The sequence below is a fragment of the Poromitra crassiceps genome, assembly GCF_964638095.1.
Source record: "Poromitra crassiceps genome assembly, chromosome: 4".
Lineage (NCBI taxonomy): Eukaryota > Metazoa > Chordata > Actinopteri > Beryciformes > Melamphaidae > Poromitra > Poromitra crassiceps.
This window is the reverse complement of record NC_139626.1, coordinates 440,133-455,140: the sequence shown is the minus strand read 5'-3', so window position 1 is coordinate 455,140 and position 15,008 is coordinate 440,133. Positions and strand designations below refer to the sequence as shown.

Below are 15,008 nucleotides of genomic sequence, written 5' to 3'. Positions count from 1 at the left end.
AAACATTTATGCTGCGTTCCATTTAAACTGGGAGCTGTCCTCGGATTTTCTCCGCCGAACTCGGGGGAGCCTCGCCAGCCTCAGCCTCAAAAATTCAAGATGGCTGCTGCGCGCTTCAACATGTACAGTAGAAGCTGAAAACTTCGACACACAAGACAACACTGGCTACAGTGAAGATAGATCTAGTTTATTGTGAAAACACGTCACACACAAGACATTTTATACTGAGCTTCGCATGTAAAGTTCCATCACTTCCCATACTCAGGAAGTCACAGAGGCCCCCCTGTTGTTCTGTGGAGACCTTCTGTTTCCTGAGATAAGGACGTTCTAGGTCTAGGACCAACACTTGTCATCGCTGTGACGTTACTTAGACATGGTGTACACTTGCTTCACTGTTTTCCCTGCATGTGTCAATGCAAATATCCACTACACAGCCTAGTTATAATCATAGTAAACAGGGGCGGACTGGGATCATAATTCAGGCCGGGCATTAGATACCAAGCAGGCCAGGCCGATATGGGCCGACGCGCGTGCCGGCGTCCGAAGGGCGGCGGCGAAAAAATTGGGCAGTTTGAAGCCCAATTTGGGCCGTTTGAAGCCCAATTTGGGTTGTTTGAAGTCAGATTTGGGCCGTTTGAAGCCCAATTTGGGCCGTTTGAAGCCAGATTTGGGCCGTTTAAAGCCCAATTTGGGCCGTTTGAAGCCAGATTTGGGCCGTTTGAAGCCCAATTTGGGCCCAGTCCAATTTTACAATGAGATGCACCCACTTTAACCCTGAATAAAGTAATAAAACCACTAGTAAACCAGTAGGCGGCGCCTGGCCTGCTGTTCAGTGAGTGGCCTGACTGCGGGCACCAAAAAAAAATATATATATATATATATTTTTTTTCAGGCCAGGCCAGGCCACCGGGCATTTGCCCGACGTGCCCGATTATGCAGTCCGCGCCTGATAGTAAATACTGTTTATTAGCACTTCTGTCTTGTTTGTGTCTCATTAAATCAGCTGTACACACAGACACAGTACTATCTAACTTCTACCTGTGTGGACATGTTGCTGCTGTATGCACAAAATACCACAAAATGCATTGTTATCAACTGTTATTGCTAACAATGGCTAGCCTGGCTAGAGCTAACCCTGGCTAGAGCTAGCCTGGCTAGAGCTAACCCTGGCTAGAGCTAACCCTGGCTAGAGCTAACCCTGGCTAGAGCTAACCCTGGCTAGAGCTAACCCTGGCTAGAGCTAACCCTGGCTGCTTTCCTGATTGTTTGAATGGAACGCCGACAACTCGGGTGTGATGTCCCTCAACTGTGGAATCCCACGCTCACAGTTTAAATGGAATGCGGCATTACTACAATGTTCACTAATGTTGAAGCGTGGACCTGCCATCTTGGATTTTGAGGTTGAGGCTAGTGAGGCTCCCCCGAGATCATTCGAGAGGTCACAGTGACCTTGACCTTTGACCACCAAAATCTAATCAGATCATCCTTGAGTCTAAGTCGATGTTTGAGGCAAATTTGATGAAATTCCGTCCAGGCGTTCCTCAGATATCGCGTTAACAAGCTTGAAAATGGCGTTCGAGAGGTCACAGTGACCTTGACCTTTGACCACCAAAATCTAATCAGATCATCCTTGAGTCTAAGTCGATGTTTGAGGCAAATTTGATGAAATTCCGTCCAGGCGTTCCTCAGATATCGCGTTAACAAGCTTGAAAATGGCGTTCGAGAGGTCACAGTGACCTTGACCTTTGACCACCAAAATCTAATCAGATCATCCTTGAGTCTAAGTCGATGTTTGAGGCAAATTTGATGAAATTCCGTCCAGGCGTTCCTCAGATAACAAACATCGTACGGACGGACGGAAGGACGTACGTACGTACGGACAACCCGGATCCATAATGCCTCCGGCCTGGCTATCGCCGGCGGAGGCATAAAAACGACCCTCAACATTTGGGAAGGCTAAGCCACACAACTAGTTCGTTATAATCGAACGCCATGCTTCAAAGGCGACTTTACGACAGTGAGGACTCAATCACAGCAGATATCCGCTGATAGCATACCACGGAGATCTCACAGGCACAGGCAGCAAAACCCGACGCGCTGATAGAAAAATCTCCATGGACGCGCCGCGCTGCGCTCAGGCCTCGCCCCCCCGACACGCCCCGTGCGATGACGTCATAATCGCCGCGCGCCCTATGCGCTTGGCTGGGCGCGAAGAGTATGCCACAAGCTTTAGAACTCAAATGTTAGAATTGTGCATTCCTCTCCTCTAGCAAGTGATGGTGCTCTAATGATGATCCAGATACTTCAGGATCATCACAAGAGCTTTGTCAGCTGGTGTCTGAGTGCACAGAGAGATTGTGTTTCTCACCATGGTCAGACGCGACAGCATCTTCGCTGCTGCTGCCCTCTTCGCGCCCGCTTTGGATGATCCACTTCCTAAAGAGGAACAGGAAATTAGGAGTGGAGTCCACAGATACAAATTGATTCATTAGGTAAGGCTAAAATATCAAATAAGAATACCAAAAGGTACATTAAGTACAAATCTATTGTCCTATATCACAAAATTAACATTATACACCAGTAACAGTGATTCAACAATTGCTTTACCAGGCACTGAGATTTGTGACTTTCAAAAACTCACTTTCAGGCCTGTACTCAGAGTTTTGTTTGTTTGGTGTTTTTTTTCTTCAGATTTCCCCCCCATTTTCTCCCTAATTGTACTTGGGCAATTTCCCCCTGCTGCCCCGGTCGCTGCCCCACCCCCTCTGCCGATCTGGGGAGAGCCGTAGACTTGCACCATGCTTCCTTCGACACAGCAGGGAGTTTCACCGGCAGGACGTAGCACGTGGGAGGATCAGGCTATTCCCACCAGTTCCCTTCCGCCCCGAACAGGCGCCCCGACCGACCAGAGGAGGCACTAGTTCAGCGACCAGGACACATACCCCTAATCCGGCTTCCCACCCGCAAACCGAGCCAATTGTGCCTGTATGGACGCCTGACCAAGCCGGAGGTAACACGGGGGCGCGAGCGTGCCGCTAAACTACCCGGAGGCCCTGGCCTCTACTCCGTTTTAACCCCCCTCACATTTACAACTGCACAACGCTTGAGGATGGTGCTAGTTAGTTAGTTAGTTACTTTATTGACACAATATTAAAATATTGGGGTCCAAAGAATAAAAATAAAAATAATCAATAAATTACAAGATAGAAATACTCCATCATCAATACAACAATTAAATCACAAATACAATATATTACAACATAAACATTACAATACAGACACCGACATCAGTCAGCCAGAACTTGCTGGTGCTCGAACACTGCTAGGCAAGCCTGTAACATGTTCAACTTTCCTCTATCAGTGTTACTAAATATTGAGCTCAGCTGGGTAGAGTCGTGCCCATAACTTGTCCCAATCTGCTGTGTGAGAGGACACACAAGTATGTGTTCCTCATTCTGCACGCCAGTCCTACAGCAGCACATATGTTGTTCAGGTGGTGTACGGCTCCATCTCCCTGTTTCTATGCCTAATCTGTGAGCAGATAACCTGAACCGGGTGAACGTTATTCTCAGCATCTTTAGCATCTTCTTGATTGACCATTGATGGTCAATCAATGGTGCATTGCTGGTATAGAGCAGGTGAACAGACATATCTGGGTTAATGGCTTGGTAGGTCTTATTATACCTTGTTCCCTCGCTAGCCCACAACTTTTCCACCATCTCTCTTCTGTCACTCTCAACGTGATTTCGTTGTTCTATGAGCTCATCTAAATGAGACATCATGACTTGGTTTTCATTTTTTGTCATTTCAAGAACAAACCACAGGGGCTTGCTACATGCAAGCTATCAGTATCATAACATTTCATTCTCAAACAGATAAGAAAAAGCAAGCAGTATTATTCTGCATCATGATATTCCACCATCATATACCATCTGTGCTCTACATAGATAGCTAGCTTACTCGTTCCATTGTTAAATGTGATTTTTATATTTCTGTCCATTAGAGGCTCCTGAGACTTGTTGATGTTTTTGCTGTTATAAAATAATAATTGTATTATTTCCACTAAGCATGTTTAAACAAAGATCTGCGTATCACTGAAAACAGAAATTGTAAAAGAAATATTGTGCACTGTACCTGTTTCTACAAAGTGTTCACCGTGACTGCAGGTCACGGTGAACACTTTGCGGTGTTGTGGACCAGACTCCTGGGTGTGGTAGACTGGCAGGCACCACGCCTGGCAGAGGACACATGCATATCCACATAGACGCAAGCACGCACACACACAGCAGAGAAACACACAAAATAATTAGACACAGGTACATACAGGTGCATGCACAATAGACAGACATGCTTAATAACATGACACTGAAAGATTAACTGAACAATGACAGTCTCAAATATAATATTGAAAGTAAAGCACAGTAGTTCTCCTTGTTTTGTCAGCTCACCCGGAGCGCTCCTACAGGGTCAGAGTGCTGTGAAGTGCCTGACCTCTCCATGTCTGGCTGTGGGTTGCTGAGGATAAGATAACACAAGTCAAGACATAAACACTACACACTACACACACACACACACACACACACACACACCTAACCAGCACACATGATCAATAATTATCGATATCGACTGATATGAAAGATGTTATATCGTTATACTTTTTAACTATATCGCCCAGCCCTACTCATGATATAATATACAGTATCTACAAGCGTATGATTCAACTTCGTATACTTCAATCGTAGAATCGCAATACTTAAGAATCGCAATATAAATCGAATTGGCACCCAAGAATCGTGATAGTATCGAATCGGGAGTTAAGTGAATCGCCACAGCCCTAGTTTCTATGCTGTCATATTTTTATTTGTCCATGGGGTGTCGCTGTGCCCTGTTACCTGGGCTCAGGTATTCTTTATAGGTGCTGCCTTCACCTCTGCTGGAGCAATGGCTTGCTGGAGCGCCATAACCAAACGCTCACGGAGATATTGTTGAAAGTTAAACTCGACAACGGATGCGACTGGAGAACGGCCCTGGATTGGGCACTCATGGCGAAAAATACAATGCAGAATGTGCACGGCTTCAGCCCATACCAACTGGTATTTGGACAGAATCCAAATCTTCCCTCTGTACTAGTCGATAAGCCACCGGCTTTAGAAGGAACCACGATGAGTGCATGGGTAGGACAACATATAACAGCGTTGCACACAGCAAGGAAAGCATTCACAGAGTCAGAGTGCTCAGAGAGAATAAGGAGAGCTCTAAGAAAGCAGCTCCGTCCAACAGATGAGAAGTATGAAACCGGAGAACAGACTGTGTTGAATGGAAAGGTCCTGGAGTCGTGATAGGACAAGACGGGGTAGTGATATTTGTACGTCATGGTGGGACATATGTCAGGGTTCACCACTCTAGGCTGAGGAGGGCTAATTGTGATCACAGTGAAGGGGGCGGGGCTAGTGCTGAGGGCCCAGAGCCCCCACCGCAAAATGACAGTGATGGAGGTAACTTAGCCGCTACTGATAGTGACATAGAGGATGATAATGATGCTGGTTATGTTGCAGGGCTCCTCAACAATGCTATAGCTAATGCTGATGGTGGCGATCATCAGGATGATCAGCCACAGCCAATAGGCATAAGAGTAGGAGGCTCTATAATGCTGAAAACAGGACAACAAATTAGCTATGTGGACAACGACACTGGTATTCCTCACACAGCAAAAGTGATGGGACGAGCAGGAAAGGCAACAGGCAGACACAAGAACTGGTACAACCTACAGTACTCAGAACCCCCTGATATTGCAGGTACAGAGAGGTCAGCTGATCTTACTCAGGTAAACAATCTTCAGATTGTGCCACTGAACAATGATGTACTATGCTCTGAGTCTGCTGTGCATGAAAATGTTTCATTTGAAAATGCAAAACTTGACAATGATGTACTATGCTCTGTTATACATGAAAATGATGTGTTAGTCACAGAGGATGTTTCATTTAACAATGCAAAACTTGACGAAATTAGTAACTGGGAGAAAAATGGGGTGTTTGATGAGGTAAAAGATATTGGCCAAAAGAAGGTATCCACCAGATGGGTGTGTACACTGAAAGAAACCCCTGATGGTATAGTGCCCAAAGCACGTCTAGTAGCTAGGGGCAATTCTTCACAAGTGTCACAGCTTACATGTATCTCTTTCACGCACACTTCAGACTCAGAGACCATATTATTGTCTCTGAACAGCGTTTCACCGATCCAACATAACACCTGCTCGTTAACGCTCCACTAGATGTGTTGTTGTCAGTGTCGTCAGCCTGGAGGGTCGGGGCTGGGCTAGGAAGACTCTCGGCCTGGGCCTGCAGCCCATCCAGGATCATGGCATTGATGTGCCCTCCACCTCCCTCTGTGCGCTGGTTGACTGAGAGCAGGTTAGTGGAGCCGTCAAAGGTCTGGACGGAGGCCAGGACGCCTTCCGACAGCAACCTTTGAAACAGCAGCAGTACCTCCATTGGCCACACCGCAGGGAAGTGCTCTTTACCTGGGGGGGGGGGGGGGGGGGGGTACATGGGTACATGTTTAATAAAGCAACTACAAGGACAATTTGTAGTCCAGTTTGGATTACAGAAGAGCTGGATATTACAATTTTAATGTAAAAACCTTCAACTTGTAATTATTTATCTTTGCAATTAATGATAACTGCAGTCAAGAATAGTCTGAATGCTATTTTCAGACACCAGTTTCAGGGCAACAGATGTTCAATGCAGACTAGAGTGTATGAATTCAGGTATGCATGTTGACTAAATCTATTTTGAAAATTGAAGAAAGGAGCCGTTAGGAATTTAAATGACAAAATTTAATTGGAAGTAATTGTACCTGTGTACTACAAAGAGTTTAACAAAACAGAGTACATCTTCATGAAGGTGATACAGGCAAGATAAATACCGCAACGCGTTTCAACCGTTGGGTTTTCGTCAGGCTGTATTTTTTTTCAATTTTTGATATTCTATTGTGCCTGCTGAGCTGTTTTGGTCCACACATTGTGTGTTTTTCCTAAATCTATTTTGATCATGATTACAACAATGTGCCATTGCCTCTTTGGATTTTGCCCCGCTCTATGGTCAACATCTCCATTCGTTAATGAAACCATTGCGTTAGATGGCTGTCATTTATTGTAATTTTTTTAACGTTTAAATAAAATAATTGAGAGGAAAACTTCCTTTACTTAAGGCTTGACTGATCATTACAGATGGGATAAAGATCAGTGCCTACTGCCATAGGAGGCAGTTCCCACATGCAAAACTAACAGATATCCCACATCTAAAACGTGATTCCTAACTGCAGGGCAACAGCTGCTTTACAACTGCTTTTGTGCTAATGTAACACCAAACAAAATGACAATGTTGCGGTGAAAATGTACTCATTCACATTAATCCTGTGCATGTTTTCTTTTAGCATCTTCTTGGAAATAAAAATACTGAAACAGATGTTCTAGGTAGGGATGCGCCGATATGAAAATTTTGGCCGATGCCGATAACCGATATTAACATTGCCGTTATGGCCGATAACCGATATTTACCGATGTCGATATGATCTGTATAAAACCCACATTTTTATGATCATCGCATTTTGTACATACTGAAAAACGCATGTTAACACTGAATTTGAAGAAGTTATGCATTTCTTTATTCGCAAAGCCTTTGGAAAAGCCCATAAATCATAGATTTACTGCATTATTTCATATCAATGTGAAGAATTTGGCTGATAATGATAACCGATATTAACATTGCAACATCTGACCGATACCGATACGACCGATATGTTAAAAAATGACTAACATTGGCCGATACCGATATGATTGCCGATATATCGCGCATCCCTAGTTCTAGGCTTTGTTTTTGCGATTAAAATTTGGTTCAAATATGAAAAATGAGCAAAAGTCTTATTGCCTTACCCATGAGGGCACAGCGGGTGATCTGTAAAGGGAGCTGCAGCAGGTCCAGGGGGATGGGCAGGATTCTGGAGTACGGCACCGTCTCAGTGTTTCCATAGTCAGCGTAGATGACAGTGAGCTCATTCTCACCGGCCTCCAGGACCACTGCACGGTACCAGTTACCATCAGCTGGGGAAACAACAAACGTTACTGGAATTAACAAGTAACATCACTAGTTTCCGTTTTTGCATTTTGGCAGCCCTTTGAGCAGAAAGAGTTATGGTTACTTAAAAATACATTATACATGAATGTTGGTCTACCTTCATGTAGGTATGTATGTATGTCATACAATTTAAAAATAAAAAATAAATGTTTAACGCATGCTTTTTATTAGTTAGCTGCAAGACAAGTTGCCCCTCTGGAATAATAAACATGTCTCTACTTAACTCTGCCTAGCACTGTGTAAAGTGCTTTCTTCTGCCTAGCACTGTGTAAAGTGCTTTCTTCTGCCTAGCACTGTGTAAAGTGCTTTCTTCTGCCTAGCAGCACTGTGTAAAGTGCTTTCTTCTGCCTAGCACTGTGTAAAGTGCTTTCTTCTGCCTAGCACTGTGTAAAGTGCTTTCTTCTGCCTAGCACTGTGTAAAGTGCTTTCTTCTGCCTAGCACTGTGTAAAGTGCTTTCTTCTGCCTAGCACTGTGTAAAGAGCTTTCTTCTGCCTAGCACTGTGTAAAGTGCCTAGCAGCACTGTGTAAAGAGCTTTCTTCTGCCTAGCAGCACTGTGTAAAGTGCTTTCTTCTGCCTAGCACTGTGTAAAGTGCCTAGCAGCACTGTGTAAAGTGCTTTCTTCTGCCTAGCAGCACTGTGTAAAGTGCTTTCTTCTGCCTAGCAGCACTGTGTAAACTGTAAAGTGCTCTCTTCTGCCTAGCACTGTGTAAAGTGCTTTCTTCTGCCTAGCAGCACTGTGTAAAGTGCTTTATTCTGCCTAGCACTGTGTAAAGTGCTTTCTTCTGCCTAGCACTGTGTAAAGTGCTTTCTTCTGCCTAGCACTGTGTAAAGTGCTTTCTTCTGCCTAGCACTGTGTAAAGTGCTTTCTTCTGCCTAGCACTGTGTAAAGTGCTTTCTTCTGCCTAGCAGCACTGTGTAAAGTGCTTTCTTCTGCCTAGCACTGTGTAAAGTGCCTAGCAGCACTGTGTAAAGTGCTTTCTTCTGCCTAGCAGCACTGTGTAAAGTGCTTTCTTCTGCCTAGCAGCACTGTGTAAAGTGCTTTCTTCTGCCTAGCACTGTGTAAAGTGCTTTCTTCTGCCTAGCACTGTGTAAAGTGCTTTCTTCTGCCTAGCAGCACTGTGTAAAGTGCTTTCTTCTGCCTAGCACTGTGTAAAGTGCTTTCTTCTGCCTAGCACTGTGTAAAGTGCTTTCTTCTGCCTAGCACTGTGTAAAGTGCTTTCTTCTGCCTAGCAGCACTGTGTGAAGTGCTTTCTTCTGCCTAGCACTGTGTAAAGTGCCTAGCAGCACTGTGTAAAGTGCTTTCTTCTGCCTAGCAGCACTGTGTAAAGTGCTTTCTTCTGCCTAGCAGCACTGTGTAAACTGTAAAGTGCTCTCTTCTGCCTAGCACTGTGTAAAGTGCTTTCTTCTGCCTAGCAGCACTGTGTAAAGTGCTTTCTTCTGCCTAGCACTGTGTAAAGTGCTTTCTTCTGCCTAGCACTGTGTAAAGTGCTTTCTTCTGCCTAGCACTGTGTAAAGTGCCTAGCAGCACTGTGTAAAGTGCTTTCTTCTGCCTAGCAGCACTGTGTAAAGTGCTTTCTTCTGCCTAGCAGCACTGTGTAAAGTGCTTTCTTCTGCCTAGCACTGTGTAAAGTGCTTTCTTCTGCCTAGCAGCACTGTGTAAAGTGCTTTCTTCTGCCTAGCACTGTGTAAAGTGCTTTCTTCTGCCTAGCACTGTGTAAAGTGCTTTCTTCTGCCTAGCAGCACTGTGTAAAGTGCTTTCTTCTGCCTAGCAGCACTGTGTAAAGTGCTTTCTTCTGCCTAGCACTGTGTAAAGTGCTTTCTTCTGCCTAGCAGCACTGTGTAAAGTGCTTTCTTCTGCCTAGCACTGTGTAAAGTGCTTTCTTCTGCCTAGCACTGTGTAAAGTGCTTTCTTCTGCCTAGCACTGTGTAAAGAGCTTTCTTCTGCCTAGCACTGTGTAAAGTGCTTTCTTCTGCCTAGCACTGTGTAAAGTGCTTTCTTCTGCCTAGCACTGTGTAAAGAGCTTTCTTCTGCCTAGCACTGTGTAAAGTGCTGTCTTCTGCCTAGCAGCACTGTGTAAAGTGCTTTCTTCTGCCTAGCACTGTGTAAAGAGCTTTCTTCTGCCTAGCACTGTGTAAAGTGCTTTCTTCTGCCTAGCAGCACTGTGTAAAGTGCTTTCTTCTGCCTAGCACTGTGTAAAGTGCTTTCTTCTGCCTAGCACTGTGTAAAGTGCTTTCTTCTGCCTAGCACTGTGTAAAGTGCTTTCTTCTGCCTAGCACTGTGTAAAGAGCTTTCTTCTGCCTAGCACTGTGTAAAGTGCTTTCTTCTGCCTAGCACTGTGTAAAGAGCTTTCTTCTGCCTAGCACTGTGTAAAGTGCTTTCTTCTGCCTAGCAGCACTGTGTAAAGTGCTTTCTTCTGCCTAGCACTGTGTAAAGAGCTTTCTTCTGCCTAGCACTGTGTAAAGTGCTTTCTTCTGCCTAGCACTGTGTAAAGTGCTTTCTTCTGCCTAGCACTGTGTAAAGTGCTTTCTTCTGCCTAGCACTGTGTAAAGTGCTTTCTTCTGCCTAGCACTGTGTAAAGTGCTTTCTTCTGAGTCTCCAGAGTGAGTATTCTTTGCTGGGCAGAGCACTTGGTGACTAGAACCCCCCCGCCCCCAATTCACGTGAAAGCTTATTTAAAAGACAAGTTCACAACATTTAGAAGCCCATCTCCTATTCTTAATTACACAGTGCTTTCCTGTGTGTACCTGTGTGAAAGAAAAAGAAACTGCTTCCCTCAAATTTGCATGCACCGTTTTGTTTCCGAAGCTATAGTAAGAATAAGTCCCAGAACCCTTTGAAATGTATTCCCATGCTATTTTGGAGGAAATGTGGGCCGATAACAACATGCACTTGCACAACTAAGAAATGTACGAGAAGAAAACAGAAGTGGAAACACCTTGGATGCTGTCAATGTCATTAATGTTCATTAGGATAGGCTTCTAAAAAGTCTTGAACCCAACCTTCGGAGGTACGACTCCACCGACACAGCTGCCATTGGGAATCAGTGAGCCTTTACTAGCCTCCGTTGTGAAAGGACAGCATGGAAAAGTACATTAAAAGCCACCCTGTTGTTAGCTGGGCTGCGGAATGCAAGCCGGGGTCTCCAGTCTGTGTAGACTGTGTTTAAAAGAAGAGCCGCTCCTATGCTCGGCTGCATGCACACCGTGTCATTATATCTACTAGCAGACATCAAATTACTGGCTTGGGTCTGCGGGGGCAACGGCTGCAGGTGGGGACCAACGAAGAAGAGACCAAACATAAAAATGGGGGATGGAGAGACAGACACACACAGAGAGAGAGAGAGAGAGAGAGAGAGAGAGATATGGAGGGGCAAAGGGACAGAGAAAAAGACAGAGCGGGGGGGGGGGGGGGGGGGTTGGGGGTTGGAGGGGCAGATCAGCTGGTCTCTCCTCATAGGGACTCTTACCTGTAATCATATTGAGCGATGGGGATGACTGTTTGAAGAAGGGCTTTCCCCCCGCTGACAATGTTTATTAAACCCTGCATGCAATTTCCTCATAAACCATGGTGTGAAATCTAATCCACCTCACAATGTATATTTGTAGCAACTCTGGACTCCCGTGGTTTCACCTCAGTCTGTTATTAACTTGTAGAGGTGCTGTAGTACCAACAAATAAAACACTAAATGTGTTACGTTGTCAAATAATCTAATCTTTACCGAAAGGTATTTTGTCACTCTTCGCATCACTAAGTGCCATCAGTTTTGTTGTATTCAGTCTTAACCTGTGATAGAGGAACAACACTATGCATCAGGTCAAATGTACAGAATGTACAGAACATTAAGGGATATTTTCTGATTCTTCAGTTGTAGCCCTTCTTTAACATATTAATCCTTAACCTTATTACCGTAAATTCCGGACTATAAGCCGCGGCTTTTTTCCCGTTTTTTGGCCTTTTTTGGCCCCTGCGGCTTATATAACGGTGCGTCTTATCTATGGATTTTTTCAGCAAACGGCCACTCGGGAACCTCCAAAATCTATGGATGTTGGTATGAGGCAGAACGAGAGCAAGACAGACATTACGAGAGCGAGACCCTGATTGGATGATGTTGCAAAAAATGTGTCTCGCGACCTGATTGGAGCACTGTGCCACTACGCTCTCTCAGCCACTACGGTAAAACACCCTCCCTCCTCCCTCGCTCCGGGGGGAAAAAGGCAGCGATTGAGCCTGAAAGACAGTCTGAATGAAATTGAATGTAACATTCCCAATTCTATGTATTACATTCTAAAAAACTAACAGCAACATTTTGGAAGGCTAAGCCACACAACTAGCTCGTTGTAATCTAACATCATGCTTCAAAAGATGGAGAACTGGCTGTGTTACGACGATGGCGGCGAGAAGAAGAAGGAAAGAAGGAAATCGAGTAGCAGCACGTAACCTTGGCATCAGGGTGTTGACACAGAGAGCAGACGGCCGAGGTGCCGTTCAGATCCGACTGAAGGCTCAAGTTTGCCAGTGGATCCTGACAGCGTGGAGGAGTGTCAAAACATCCACGATCAACAACGGGTTCCGAAAGGCTGGACTGCTGCGTGATGAAGAGGAGGACGCCGCCAGCTGAGGGCCTTCAGAGGCTGTTCGATTCCGACAGTGACGAAGAGGAGTTCGTTGGTTTTGAGAGCGACAACGAAGGAGAGAGGAGAGTGGCTGACGAAGCCACCCTGAGCCTGTTCGTTTCCGACACTGAAGATGAGGACTTTGGTGGTTTTAGTACGCAGGAAGAAGACGAAGATGAGGATTAATGACTTGACTTTTCTGGTTACAGCCGTGTACTGCACCTTAGCCTAAAAGATGAAGACGAGGATTACGGTAATGACTTTTCTGGTAGGCTGATTACCGTATATTTTAAGCAGCCGTGTTACTGCAACTTTAGGCTTACGCGCTTACTGTCGTGTTACAGGCACTTTATTTTGCACTTTAAAAAAAACACATTTAATTTAGCCATTGATATTGCCTCGTCAAGCGCTGTAAGCTTTGTTTTTTGTTATGGTACTACTGTAGGCTATAATGTAGATCAGTGGTTTTCAACCTTTTTCATGCCAAGGACCCCTAAATTTACACAGCACAGTACATGTTCTGTAGCTACTATTGCACTAAATGGTAACACTTGAATACGTTATGCAAATATGCAACTTGTTTTGTTGAAATGTTAATAAATGGGAGCTTCCCCAAACAGCCATCTCTTTTCCGACAATCCCCTCTGTGCACGAACCCTTACATATGGTAATTAAACATCAAAACACCCGCGGCTTATAGACCGGTGCGGCTTATATAAGAAAAAAATAGTCAACTTTGAAGGTGCGGCTTATAGACCGGTGCGCCTTATAGTCCGGAATTTACGGTAATAAGGATAATGGCTTTTAACTGGATTCACCTCATTAGTGTACTTCATGGAAAGGCTAAGTGTCCCTTCTACTTGAACATTCAGGGTACGTCTGTTAGCCTGACAGGAAAGTGGTACGAGTTCAAAGTGTTGGGGCAGGAACTTGACCAGCTGAGGGAGCAGGGTGGTTAACAACCACCACCACCTATACTGCCTCAAGGTGAAAAGTTCAATACTAATTGATAAACAGATCGATGGAATATAGAGCTAAAGTCCCTCCCCTTCTGGTCAGACCCTATGCGCACCAGTGTCTTACAAATATATGAATGGTGGTGAACGGAGAGATACGTCACTTGTTTTGATCCCATTTTCCACAAGCCACATATCTTCTGAACATTCTGACACTAAAATAGCATTTTTCAGACAGACGGATTAGGAGAAATTTTAATTTGCTCGAGACCTGTCTCTGTCTCAGCAACAACATCTTGAGATTTGGCAACAGGAGCTCACGTTAGCAGGGAGCGATTAGCTAAAGCTACATGTCTGCCAGAGAATTGCAATATATATATATTTTTTTACTGTTTTTACAAAATACACATGAACCCTGAGTAGCCATATTGAGCCGATTTTCGGAAATGTTGCACTATTTGGGAAATATCACAATTTTGAACATTTTCAGAGACAGCAGCAGGCTCAGTTTTAAAGCCAGAGTGAAGTTTCTGGTATCCTATGAAACTAGACGACCTAATGAATCGATTTGTACCAAACATGTCATGCTAGTTTGTCAGGAAGATAGCTAAATAACACTCCAAATGTAGGCTACATTTTGGCGAGGGGAAAAAAAACATTTACAAAGGGGTCCTCTTTTTCACAGCCTAATGGTGGCAGGTGTGTGTGTGTGTGTGTGTCTGTTTTGAACCAGCTAGTAGCCTTATATTGTCATTCAGCCTTTCTGCTGCTGGGGGGGGGGGGGCGTTGGTATACTCAGTGGAAGTGGTCCCTGGGAAAGTTGGTTTTGTACGTAGTGGTACTTGGGCGGAAACGTTTGGGAACCCCTGATCTATCTGATCTATGCTATAACTAACTAGCCTGGTATAGCAGCTGATCTATGCTATAACTAACTAGCCTGGTAAAGCAGCACGTCACGTGAACTCACATTTCATTTGGTTCTGCGAGATGGTCTGGCCCCAAGGCCTGGGAGGGCGTTAAGCAGAAGCTGCAAAGTGGATGAGCCAATCAGCGACTGCGCTCAGTGCCCTGTGATTGACAGTGCAAGTTAGGGCTGCACGATATTGGAAAAAACTGACATTGCGATATTCCCCACCCCTGCGATATGAAAAAATACAGATTTTCACCAGATTACCAGAATAGCTCTATTTTAAAGAAAATAATGCTTCTAGAATGATTGCGGTGATTTTGTAGAGGAGTCCATCTGATTTTGGAGGTGAAATTAGGTATTTTAATGTTTCTCAACCACTGGGCTGTGGCCT

The 15,008-nt window shown here is 44.7% G+C and overlaps 1 protein-coding gene across 1 annotated transcript in view; it reads right to left on the bottom strand.

Annotated features, from left to right (window-relative positions):
- Window positions 1-5,500: 5,500 nt before the first annotated feature.
- LOC310774954 (tudor domain-containing protein 1-like) overlaps window positions 5,501-15,008 on the bottom strand; it is a gene marked incomplete at both ends in the record, with an annotated part of 66,354 nt that continues 56,846 nt past the window's right edge. Inside the window, 3 exons of the mRNA XM_083635044.1 lie at window positions 5,501-5,650; window positions 6,234-6,520; window positions 7,934-8,101. Of these exons, the coding sequence (XP_083491170.1) occupies window positions 5,501-5,650; window positions 6,234-6,520; window positions 7,934-8,101 (605 nt within the window). The remainder of the gene's footprint in view (window positions 5,651-6,233; window positions 6,521-7,933; window positions 8,102-15,008) is intronic.